Here is a 13279-nt window from a genome sequence, read left to right on the forward strand (position 1 = left end):
TATGTAAAGTATGAAAATGTAAAAAAGAGTTGTTAAAAAACATGCAAGAATAACATAATTAGAAATGATTAAAAAGGTTTTGGACAAATTGAGTACATTGAGACTGGGTCTTGGCACACTTGTTCTTGCACTTTTTTAAAATGGTAAAATTCTCGGTAAGATCATTGGGCACATAAGACTTTTTCATACGGAAATGTTTTCCAATAGACGAAGACGCACACATTTAATTGATTGGCAAAATAAATCATTAGTAATGATGTTATTCCTGCATGTTTTTGAACACCCCTCTTTTACATTTTCATACTTTACATACTTTTTGCTGTTAGTTTTTAGTTCAAATCGTTTTAAAGAAACCTTTACTTATAAGAAATCAAGAAAGATTTCTTAATTACTGTTCAAATAAAAAGTTTGATTTCAGGACAAGGTGTTGATCCCTCTTACAAGATATTGACGATAGAAAGTAAAACAACAAAAGAAAAATGAAGAAAGGATCAAACCTTCCCCAAAATTCTAGTTATGGTATGCCAACCATCATGCTAAATTGCTAAAGAAAACTAATGTTTGTATGGTTTGGTTTTCCTAGTTCAAAATACTCGTCCTCAAGCTTGTATAGCTCAAGTGTGTCCTCGAAAACAACATCTTCCACATCGGTCAGCACTAGTTACAGGAGCTCCAGTGTTTCTACTTCGACTACGAGAAGCTCGTCCACCTCAGTATCTAGTAGTGTGTCGAGCAGCACATCATCGAGCACGTCGAGTTTAAGTTTGTCCACACCAACAACAACTAGTTTCTCGACATTTTCTAGTACAAGCCTGAGTACCTACTCTTCAAGTTACTCAAGTTCTAGTGTGTCTACTCCAAGCACGACAACCTCGTCCACCTCAGTATCCAGTAGTGTGTCGAGCAGCACATCATCGAGCACATGGAGTTTAAGTTTGTCCACACCAACTACAACTAGTTTCTCGACGTTTTCTAGTACAAGCCTGAGTAGTTACTCTTCAAGTTACACAAGTTCCAGTGCGTCTACTCCAAGCACGACAACCTCGTCCACCTCAGTAACAAGTAGTGTGTCAAGCAGTACATCGTCCAGCACGTCAAGTTTCAGCTTGTCCACACCAACTACAACTAGTTTTTCCACGTTCTCCTCTACAAGTTCAAGTAGTTCAACCTCAAGTTACACGAGTACCAGTGTTTCTACTCCAACCACGACAACCTCGTCCACTTCAGTATCCAGTAGTGTGTCAAGCAGCACCTCGCCAAGCACGTCAAGTTTCAGCTTGTCCACACCAACTACAACTAGTTTTTCGACGTTCTCCACTACAAGTCTAAGTAGTTCCACTTCAAGTTACAGGAGCTCCAGTGTTTCTACTTTGACCACGACAAGCTCGTCCACCTCATTATCCAGTAGTGTGTCGAGCAGCACATCATCGAGCACGTCGAGTTTCAGTTTGTCCACACCAACTACAACTAGTTTCTCGACATTTTCTAGTACAAGCCTGAGTAGCTACTCCTCAAGTTACTCAAGTTCTAGCGTGTCTACTCCAACCACGACAACCTCGTCCACCTCAGTAACAAGTAGTGTGTCAAGCAGTACATCGTCCAGCACGTCAAGTTTCAGTTTGTCCACGCCAACTACAACTAGTTTTTCCACGTTCTCCTCTACAAGTCCAGGTAGTTCCACCTTAAGTTACACGAGTACCAGTGTTTCTAGTTTCAGCTTGTCCACACCAACTACAACTAGTTTTTCGACGTTCTCCACTACAAGTCTAAGTAGTTCCACTTCAAGTTACAGGAGCTCCAGTGTGTCTACTTCGACCACGACAAGCTCGTCCACCTCATTATCCAGTAGTGTGTCGAGCAGCACATCATCGAGCACGTCGAGTTTCAGTTTGTCCACACCAACTACAACTAGTTTCTCGACATTTTCTAGTACAAGCCTGAGTACCTACTCTTCAAGTTACTCAAGTTCTAGTGTGTCTACTCCAACCACGACAACCTCGTCCACCTCAGTATCCAGTAGTGTGTCGAGCAGCACATCGCCGAGCACATCAAGTTTCAGCTTGTCCACACCAACTACAACTAGTTTTTCGACGTTCTCCACTACAAGTCTAAGTAGTTCTACTTCAAGTTACTCAAGTTCTAGTGTGTCTACTCCAACCACGACAACCTCGTCCACCTCAGTATCCAGTAGTGTGTCGAGCAGCACATCGCCGAGCACGTCGAGTTTCAGCTTGTCCACACCAACTACAACTATTTTTTCGACGTTCTCCACTACAAGTCTAAGTAGTTCTACTTCAAGTTACTCGAGCTCTAGTGTTTCTACTTCAACCACGACAAGGTCATCCAGCTCAGTATCCAGTAGTGTGTCGAGCAGCACATCCTCGAGCACGTCGAGTGTCAGTTTGTCCACACTAACTACAACTAGTCTTTCGACGTTCTCCACTACAAGTCTAAGTAGTTCCACTTCAAGTTACACGAGTTCCAGTGTTTCTACTCCAACCACGACAACCTCAGTTTCCAGTAGTGTCTTAAGCAGTACCACCTCTGTCAGGTACGCACATGTTTTTATTTCTTTTAGTCGTAGTTTTTATCATTTTGGTATCCGTGGAAGTGTTTTAAGATGGGGCTTAAAATTGTAATGTGTGTAGAATTACCGTTTTGAATCGACTTGGAGGAACAAAGTAAAATTGTTTTCTAGGAATGTAGGTGTGCCATTTTGCTGAACGTCAGTGGTAAAATTACGTGATCTAGTAAATCAATAACCAGAACAACATTACTGCTACCTTTTGTAAGTGCCACCCACGAAATTATTTGAAACTTTAAGCCTTGCACTCTTTCTTAGTGTAGATATGTTGCTCCAAGAGTCATATTTTTACCCCAGTTAAGAGTTTACTGTAAAAAAGAAGTAGTTCTTCACAGCAGATCATAGGTGGCTTAAAGATGCAGTCCAATAACAACATTAGGAAATAAGGAAAACGAAATTTAGATGGATTGGTCAGGGATGCACAAGGTCTTAAATGATGGCAAGATTTGTGTGAGTCTGTAAAAGTAAAAGAAAGTGTTCATTAAAAGATGATGAGAATGACGATGGTAATTCATGATCATGTTACTGATAATAAGGAGGGTGTAAATGCTAACGACAGGGCAAATGATTATCATGGTTTTCATCACGACCGAAAAAATGCTTAGGTGATGTAATTTGGAATGATGCTTGTAAAGATGCTGATGTGCACGATTCTGATGTTGTTGTAGCTAAAGGCAATGTAAATAATTGACTTTTGCTTTCAATTTTGAGGTTAGCCACTGAAAATGATAAGAACGAGAGTTAGGTCATGTTAAGAAAGTTATTAGGAGGACAGTATGCTTGTCTCAAAGTCATTGTCCAAAGATCTTTAGATATGCGATCATTGACAGTGATGTCGTTTTCAGGTTGTTAATAGTTTTAACGATTTTTGTGATTGCACAGATACTTAGTCTAAAAATTAAAATGAAAGAAAGACAATGGGCTGATGGTAGTTTTGAGAATTATCACGATTAAAGAAGATGTTAATTTCGTAATAAGGTGTAGTTTCATAATAATGAAAAATATTGAAAAACTTGATGATGGTAGTGATGGTGGTCATGATGGCGTTGATGTAATGGATTGGTTGGGATGATTTTCATTATTTTGTGCTATAAAAGTTTGGATGAGTTCCCAGTTTGTATCAGCGAGGAAGATTCTATCACTTTGAACAAGGTTGAAAAGTGACGTTTGTTTCTCAGCTGACTGTGCTTTTACCAAACTTAACAAGAATTTCCTTTTTAGGACCAGCACTTCGTCGTCGTCATATCAGTCGATTTCACAAAGAAGCACGGGGATATATTTCTCTTCCAGCTCGACCGGCTCTACAGGAACTCGACACACCATTGGTTCTTCAAGTAGGGTACCGCCTACTTTAAAACCACCGCCACGGACATCAAGAGTGTCACCCAGCAGGTTATGAGCTAAACATGGGATTCAATAGTGTGTTAAGGGAGAAAGGGACTTTTTTGGATGAATAAAAGGGGGTGAAATGAAGACAGAATGGAGTAAGACTGATTATTTGGTTTGAATCATTAGCATCATTTCTGCACTGACCTTTATAAACTTTAAAGAGAAGAACGGATGTGATATTCATTTAAAATAAAATAATTCAAATGACTGCATGAAGGAAAATATAAAGCATCTTGTATCACAACACAACGTGCTAAAACATTTTCGCTGAGTTTCTATTTCTTAGAATTCTGGAAAGTTTGGGGCTTAAGAAATACTTGAAGTCTGCATTAATCCCTCTCTTGTTAAAATCACAAGCCATTTGATTGTTTCTATAAGTGGTAAATTGGTTGAGTGTGGAGAAGATATCTACTTAGTCCACTTACTAATCTTCACCATTGCAAAATATGTAAGTTATCTTTATGCAACAAATATGAGAATGAAATTAAGAAAAAAAGGGTAAAAACACTCGGCGTTTTGACCGAACTTTTGTCATTAACAAGCTAAAAGTGAAGATAAAAATTTTTGCATAGGTATAAATATAAAACAAAGAAGTAAAACTATGTAAAGTATGAAAATGTAAAAAAGAGTTGTTAAAAAACATGCAAGAATAACATAATTAGAAATGATTAAAAAGGTTTTGGACAAATTGAGTACATTGAGACTGGGTCTTGGCACACTTGTTCTTGCACTTTTTTAAAATGGTAAAATTCTCGGTAAGATCATTGGGCACATAAGACTTTTTCATACGGAAATGTTTTCCAATAGACGAAGACGCACACATTTAATTGATTGGTATTTTAAAATCATTAGTAATGATGTTATTCCTGCATGTTTTTGAACACCCCTCTTTTACATTTTCATACTTTACATACTTTTTGCTGTTAGTTTTTAGTTCAAATCGTTTTAAAGAAACCTTTACTTATAAGAAATCAAGAAAGATTTCTTAATTACTGTTCAAATAAAAAGTTTGATTTCAGGACAAGGTGTTGATCCCTCTTACAAGATATTGACGATAGAAAGTAAAACAACAAAAGAAAAATGAAGAGAGGATCAAACCTTCCCCAAAATTCTAGTTATGGTATGCCAACCATCATGCTAAATTGCTAAAGAAAACTAATGTTTGTATGGTTTGGTTTTCCTAGTTCAAAATACTCGTCCTCAAGCTTGTATAGCTCAAGTGTGTCCTCGAAAACAACATCTTCCACATCGGTCAGCACTAGTTACAGGAGCTCCAGTGTTTCTACTTCGACTACGAGAAGCTCGTCCACCTCAGTATCTAGTAGTGTGTCGAGCAGCACATCATCGAGCACGTCGAGTTTAAGTTTGTCCACACCAACAACAAATAGTTTCTCGACATTTTCTCGTACAAGCCTGAGTACCTACTCTTCAAGTTACTCAAGTTCTAGTGTGTCTACTCCAAGCACGACAACCTCGTCCACCTCAGTATCCAGTAGTGTGTCGAGCAGCACATCATCGAGCACATGGAGTTTAAGTTTGTCCACACCAACAACAACTAGTTTCTCGACATTTTCTAGTACAAGCCTGAGTACCTACTCTTCAAGTTACTCAAGTTCTAGTGTGTCTACTCCAAGCACGACAACCTCGTCCACCTCAGTATCCAGTAGTGTGTCGAGCAGCACATCATCGAGCACATGGAGTTTAAGTTTGTCCACACCAACAACAACTAGTTTCTCGACATTTTCTAGTACAAGCCTGAGTACCTACTCTTCAAGTTACTCAAGTTCTAGTGTGTCTACTCCAAGCACGACAACCTCGTCCACCTCAGTATCCAGTAGTGTGTCGAGCAGCACATCATCGAGCACATGGAGTTTAAGTTTGTCCACACCAACAACAACTAGTTTCTCGACATTTTCTAGTACAAGCCTGAGTACCTACTCTTCAAGTTACTCAAGTTCTAGTGTGTCTACTCCAAGCACGACAACCTCGTCCACCTCAGTATCCAGTAGTGTGTCGAGCAGCACATCATCGAGCACATGGAGTTTAAGTTTGTCCACACCAACTACAACTAGTTTCTCGACGTTTTCTAGTACAAGCCTGAGTAGTTACTCTTCAAGTTACACAAGTTCCAGTGCGTCTACTCCAAGCACGACAACCTCGTCCACCTCAGTAACAAGTAGTGTGTCAAGCAGTACATCGTCCAGCACGTCAAGTTTCAGCTTGTCCACACCAACTACAACTAGTTTTTCCACGTTCTCCTCTACAAGTTCAAGTAGTTCAACCTCAAGTTACACGAGTACCAGTGTTTCTACTCCAACCACGACAACCTCGTCCACTTCAGTATCCAGTAGTGTGTCAAGCAGCACCTCGCCAAGCACGTCAAGTTTCAGCTTGTCCACACCAACTACAACTAGTTTTTCGACGTTCTCCACTACAAGTCTAAGTAGTTCCACTTCAAGTTACAGGAGCTCCAGTGTTTCTACTTCGACCACGACAAGCTTGTCCACCTCATTATCCAGTAGTGTGTCGAGCAGCACATCATCGAGCACGTCGAGTTTCAGTTTGTCCACACCAACTACAACTAGTTTCTCGACATTTTCTAGTACAAGCCTGAGTAGCTACTCCTCAAGTTACTCAAGTTCTAGCGTGTCTACTCCAACCACGACAACCTCGTCCACCTCAGTAACAAGTAGTGTGTCAAGCAGTACATCGTCCAGCACGTCAAGTTTCAGTTTGTCCACGCCAACTACAACTAGTTTTTCCACGTTCTCCTCTACAAGTCCAAGTAGTTCCACCTCAAGTTACACGAGTACCAGTGTTTCTAGTTTCAGCTTGTCCACACCAACTACAACTAGTTTTTCGACGTTCTCCACTACAAGTCTAAGTAGTTCCACTTCAAGTTACAGGAGCTCCAGTGTGTCTACTTCGACCACGACAAGCTCATCCACCTCATTATCCAGTAGTGTGTCGAGCAGCACATCATCGAGCACGTCGAGTTTCAGTTTGTCCACACCAACTACAACTAGTTTCTCGACATTTTCTAGTACAAGCCTGAGTACCTACTCTTCAAGTTACTCAAGTTCTAGTGTGTCTACTCCAACCACGACAACCTCGTCCACCTCAGTATCCAGTAGTGTGTCGAGCAGCACATCGCCGAGCACATCAAGTTTCAGCTTGTCCACACCAACTACAACTAGTTTTTCGACGTTCTCCACTACAAGTCTAAGTAGTTCTACTTCAAGTTACTCAAGTTCTAGTGTGTCTACTCCAACCACGACAACCTCGTCCACCTCAGTATCCAGTAGTGTGTCGAGCAGCACATCGCCGAGCACGTCGAGTTTCAGCTTGTCCACACCAACTACAACTAGTTTTTCGACGTTCTCCACTACAAGTCTAAGTAGTTCTACTTCAAGTTACTCGAGCTCTAGTGTTTCTACTTCAACCACGACAAGGTCATCCAGCTCAGTATCCAGTAGTGTGTCGAGCAGCACATCCTCGAGCACGTCGAGTGTCAGTTTGTCCACACTAACTACAACTAGTCTTTCGACGTTCTCCACTACAAGTCTAAGTAGTTCCACTTCAAGTTACACGAGTTCCAGTGTTTCTACTCCAACCACGACAACCTCAGTTTCCAGTAGTGTCTTAAGCAGTACCACCTCTGTCAGGTACGCACATGTTTTTATTTCTTTTAGTCGTAGTTTTTATCATTTTGGTATCCGTGGAAGTGTTTTAAGATGGGGCTTAAAATTGTAATGTGTGTAGAATTACCGTTTTGAATCGACTTGGAGGAACAAAGTAAAATTGTTTTCTAGGAATGTAGGTGTGCCATTTTGCTGAACGTCAGTGGTAAAATTACGTGATCTAGTAAATCAATAACCAGAACAACATTACTGCTACCTTTTGTAAGTGCCACCCACGAAAATATTTGAAACTTTAAGCCTTGCACTCTTTCTTAGTGTAGATATGTTGCTCCAAGAGTCATATTTTCACCCCAGTTAAGAGTTTACTGTAAAAAAGAAGTAGTTCTTCACAGAAGATCATAGGTGGCTTAAAGATGCAGTCCAATAACAACATTAGGAAATAAGGAAAACGAAATTTAGATGGATTGGTCAGGGATGCACAAGGTCTTAAATGATGGCAAGATTTGTGTGAGTCTGTAAAAGTAAAAGAAAGTGTTCATTAAAAGATGATGAGAATGACGATGGTAATTCATGATCATGTTACTGATAATAAGGAGGGTGTAAATGCTAACGACAGGGCAAATGATTATCATGGTTTTCATCACGACCGAAAAAATGCTTAGGTGATGTAATTTGGAATGATGCTTGTAAAGATGCTGATGTGCACGATTCTGATGTTGTTGTAGCTAAAGGCAATGTAAATAATTGACTTTTGCTTTCAATTTTGAGGTTAGCCACTGAAAATGATAAGAACGAGAGTTAGGTCATGTTAAGAAAGTTATTAGGAGGACAGTATGCTTGTCTCAAAGTCATTGTCCAAAGATCTTTAGATATGCGATCATTGACAGTGATGTCGTTTTCAGGTTGTTAATAGTTTTAACGATTTTTGTGATTGCACAGATACTTAGTCTAAAAATTAAAATGAAAGAAAGACAATGGGCTGATGGTAGTTTTGAGAATTATCACGATTAAAGAAGATGTTAATTTCGTAATAAGGTGTAGTTTCATAATAATGAAAAATATTGAAAAACTTGATGATGGTAGTGATGGTGGTCATGATGGCGTTGATGTAATGGATTGGTTGGGATGATTTTCATTATTTTGTGCTATAAAAGTTTGGATGAGTTCCCAGTTTGTATCAGCGAGGAAGATTCTATCACTTTGAACAAGGTTGAAAAGTGACGTTTGTTTCTCAGCTGACTGTGCTTTTACCAAACTTAACAAGAATTTCCTTTTTAGGACCAGCACTTCGTCGTCGTCATATCAGTCGATTTCACAAAGAAGCACGGGGATATATTTCTCTTCCAGCTCGACCGGCTCTACAGGAACTCGACACACCATTGGTTCTTCAAGTAGGGTACCGCCTACTTTAAAACCACCGCCACGGACATCAAGAGTGTCACCCAGCAGGTTATGAGCTAAACATGGGATTCAATAGTGTGTTAAGGGAGAAAGGGACTTTTTTGGATGAATAAAAGGGGGTGAAATGAAGACAGAATGGAGTAAGACTGATTATTTGGTTTGAATCATTAGCATCATTTCTGCACTGACCTTTATAAACTTTAAAGAGAAGAACGGATGTGATATTCATTTAAAATAAAATAATTCAAATGACTGCATGAAGGAAAATATAAAGCATCTTGTATCACAACACAACGTGCTAAAACATTTTCGCTGAGTTTCTATTTCTTAGAATTCTGGAAAGTTTGGGGCTTAAGAAATACTTGAAGTCTGCATTAATCCCTCTCTTGTTAAAATCACAAGCCATTTGATTGTTTCTATAAGTGGTAAATTGGTTGAGTGTGGAGAAGATATCTACTTAGTCCACTTACTAATCTTCACCATTGCAAAATATGTAAGTTATCTTTATGCAACAAATATGAGAATGAAATTAAGAAAAAAAGGGTAAAAACACTCGGCGTTTTGACCGAACTTTTGTCATTATCAAGCTAAAAGTGAAGATAAAAATTTTTGCATAGGTATAAATATAAAACAAAGAAGTAAAACTATGTAAAGTATGAAAATGTAAAAAAGAGTTGTTAAAAAACATGCAAGAATAACATAATTAGAAATGATTAAAAAGGTTTTGGACAAATTGAGTACATTGAGACTGGGTCTTGGCACACTTGTTCTTGCACTTTTTTAAAATGGTAAAATTCTCGGTAAGATCATTGGGCACATAAGACTTTTTCATACGGAAATGTTTTCCAATAGACGAAGACGCACACATTTAATTGATTGGTATTTTAAAATCATTAGTAATGATGTTATTCCTGCATGTTTTTGAACACCCCTCTTTTACATTTTCATACTTTACATACTTTTTGCTGTTAGTTTTTAGTTCAAATCGTTTTAAAGAAACCTTTACTTATAAGAAATCAAGAAAGATTTCTTAATTACTGTTCAAATAAAAAGTTTGATTTCAGGACAAGGTGTTGATCCCTCTTACAAGATATTGACGATAGAAAGTAAAACAACAAAAGAAAAATGAAGAAAGGATCAAACCTTCCCCAAAATTCTAGTTATGGTATGCCAACCATCATGCTAAATTGCTAAAGAAAACTAATGTTTGTATGGTTTGGTTTTCCTAGTTCAAAATACTCGTCCTCAAGCTTGTATAGCTCAAGTGTGTCCTCGAAAACAACATCTTCCACATCGGTCAGCACTAGTTACAGGAGCTCCAGTGTTTCTACTTCGACTACGAGAAGCTCGTCCACCTCAGTATCTAGTAGTGTGTCGAGCAGCACATCATCGAGCACGTCGAGTTTAAGTTTGTCCACACCAACAACAACTAGTTTCTCGACATTTTCTAGTACAAGCCTGAGTACCTACTCTTCAAGTTACTCAAGTTCTAGTGTGTCTACTCCAAGCACGACAACCTCGTCCACCTCAGTATCCAGTAGTGTGTCGAGCAGCACATCATCGAGCACATGGAGTTTAAGTTTGTCCACACCAACAACAACTAGTTTCTCGACATTTTCTAGTACAAGCCTGAGTACCTACTCTTCAAGTTACTCAAGTTCTAGTGTGTCTACTCCAAGCACGACAACCTCGTCCACCTCAGTATCCAGTAGTGTGTCGAGCAGCACATCATCGAGCACATGGAGTTTAAGTTTGTCCACACCAACAACAACTAGTTTCTCGACATTTTCTAGTACAAGCCTGAGTACCTACTCTTCAAGTTACTCAAGTTCTAGTGTGTCTACTCCAAGCACGACAACCTCGTCCACCTCAGTATCCAGTAGTGTGTCGAGCAGCACATCATCGAGCACATGGAGTTTAAGTTTGTCCACACCAACTACAACTAGTTTCTCGACGTTTTCTAGTACAAGCCTGAGTAGTTACTCTTCAAGTTACACAAGTTCCAGTGCGTCTACTCCAAGCACGACAACCTCGTCCACCTCAGTAACAAGTAGTGTGTCAAGCAGTACATCGTCCAGCACGTCAAGTTTCAGCTTGTCCACACCAACTACAACTAGTTTTTCCACGTTCTCCTCTACAAGTTCAAGTAGTTCAACCTCAAGTTACACGAGTACCAGTGTTTCTACTCCAACCACGACAACCTCGTCCACTTCAGTATCCAGTAGTGTGTCAAGCAGCACCTCGCCAAGCACGTCAAGTTTCAGCTTGTCCACACCAACTACAACTAGTTTTTCGACGTTCTCCACTACAAGTCTAAGTAGTTCCACTTCAAGTTACAGGAGCTCCAGTGTTTCTACTTCGACCACGACAAGCTCGTCCACCTCATTATCCAGTAGTGTGTCGAGCAGCACATCATCGAGCACGTCGAGTTTCAGTTTGTCCACACCAACTACAACTAGTTTCTCGACATTTTCTAGTACAAGCCTGAGTAGCTACTCCTCAAGTTACTCAAGTTCTAGCGTGTCTACTCCAACCACGACAACCTCGTCCACCTCAGTAACAAGTAGTGTGTCAAGCAGTACATCGTCCAGCACGTCAAGTTTCAGTTTGTCCACGCCAACTACAACTAGTTTTTCCACGTTCTCCTCTACAAGTCCAAGTAGTTCCACCTCAAGTTACACGAGTACCAGTGTTTCTAGTTTCAGCTTGTCCACACCAACTACAACTAGTTTTTCGACGTTCTCCACTACAAGTCTAAGTAGTTCCACTTCAAGTTACAGGAGCTCCAGTGTGTCTACTTCGACCACGACAAGCTCGTCCACCTCATTATCCAGTAGTGTGTCGAGCAGCACATCATCGAGCACGTCGAGTTTCAGTTTGTCCACACCAACTACAACTAGTTTCTCGACATTTTCTAGTACAAGCCTGAGTACCTACTCTTCAAGTTACTCAAGTTCTAGTGTGTCTACTCCAACCACGACAACCTCGTCCACCTCAGTATCCAGTAGTGTGTCGAGCAGCACATCGCCGAGCACATCAAGTTTCAGCTTGTCCACACCAACTACAACTAGTTTTTCGACGTTCTCCACTACAAGTCTAAGTAGTTCTACTTCAAGTTACTCAAGTTCTAGTGTGTCTACTCCAACCACGACAACCTCGTCCACCTCAGTATCCAGTAGTGTGTCGAGCAGCACATCGCCGAGCACGTCGAGTTTCAGCTTGTCCACACCAACTACAACTAGTTTTTCGACGTTCTCCACTACAAGTCTAAGTAGTTCTACTTCAAGTTACTCGAGCTCTAGTGTTTCTACTTCAACCACGACAAGGTCATCCAGCTCAGTATCCAGTAGTGTGTCGAGCAGCACATCCTCGAGCACGTCGAGTGTCAGTTTGTCCACACTAACTACAACTAGTCTTTCGACGTTCTCCACTACAAGTCTAAGTAGTTCCACTTCAAGTTACACGAGTTCCAGTGTTTCTACTCCAACCACGACAACCTCAGTTTCCAGTAGTGTCTTAAGCAGTACCACCTCTGTCAGGTACGCACATGTTTTTATTTCTTTTAGTCGTAGTTTTTATCATTTTGGTATCCGTGGAAGTGTTTTAAGATGGGGCTTAAAATTGTAATGTGTGTAGAATTACCGTTTTGAATCGACTTGGAGGAACAAAGTAAAATTGTTTTCTAGGAATGTAGGTGTGCCATTTTGCTGAACGTCAGTGGTAAAATTACGTGATCTAGTAAATCAATAACCAGAACAACATTACTGCTACCTTTTGTAAGTGCCACCCACGAAAATATTTGAAACTTTAAGCCTTGCACTCTTTCTTAGTGTAGATATGTTGCTCCAAGAGTCATATTTTCACCCCAGTTAAGAGTTTACTGTAAAAAAGAAGTAGTTCTTCACAGAAGATCATAGGTGGCTTAAAGATGCAGTCCAATAACAACATTAGGAAATAAGGAAAACGAAATTTAGATGGATTGGTCAGGGATGCACAAGGTCTTAAATGATGGCAAGATTTGTGTGAGTCTGTAAAAGTAAAAGAAAGTGTTCATTAAAAGATGATGAGAATGACGATGGTAATTCATGATCATGTTACTGATAATAAGGAGGGTGTAAATGCTAACGACAGGGCAAATGATTATCATGGTTTTCATCACGACCGAAAAAATGCTTAGGTGATGTAATTTGGAATGATGCTTGTAAAGATGCTGATGTGCACGATTCTGATGTTGTTGTAGCTAAAGGCAATGTAAATAATTGAC

The 13279-nt window shown here is 39.9% G+C and overlaps 1 protein-coding gene across 1 annotated transcript in view; it reads left to right on the forward strand.

Moving 5' to 3' along the window:
- Window positions 1–13279, forward strand: part of LOC137984478 (mucin-19-like) — an 89286-nt gene that overhangs the window by 54280 nt on the left and 21727 nt on the right. Inside the window, exons 35-39 of the mRNA XM_068831649.1 lie at window positions 584–2551; window positions 3806–3976; window positions 5158–7638; window positions 8893–9063; window positions 10245–12554. Of these exons, the coding sequence (XP_068687750.1) occupies window positions 584–2551; window positions 3806–3976; window positions 5158–7638; window positions 8893–9063; window positions 10245–12554 (7101 nt within the window). The remainder of the gene's footprint in view (window positions 1–583; window positions 2552–3805; window positions 3977–5157; window positions 7639–8892; window positions 9064–10244; window positions 12555–13279) is intronic.

The sequence above is a fragment of the Montipora foliosa genome, chromosome 14 (genome assembly GCF_036669935.1).
Source record: "Montipora foliosa isolate CH-2021 chromosome 14, ASM3666993v2, whole genome shotgun sequence".
Lineage (NCBI taxonomy): Eukaryota > Metazoa > Cnidaria > Anthozoa > Scleractinia > Acroporidae > Montipora > Montipora foliosa.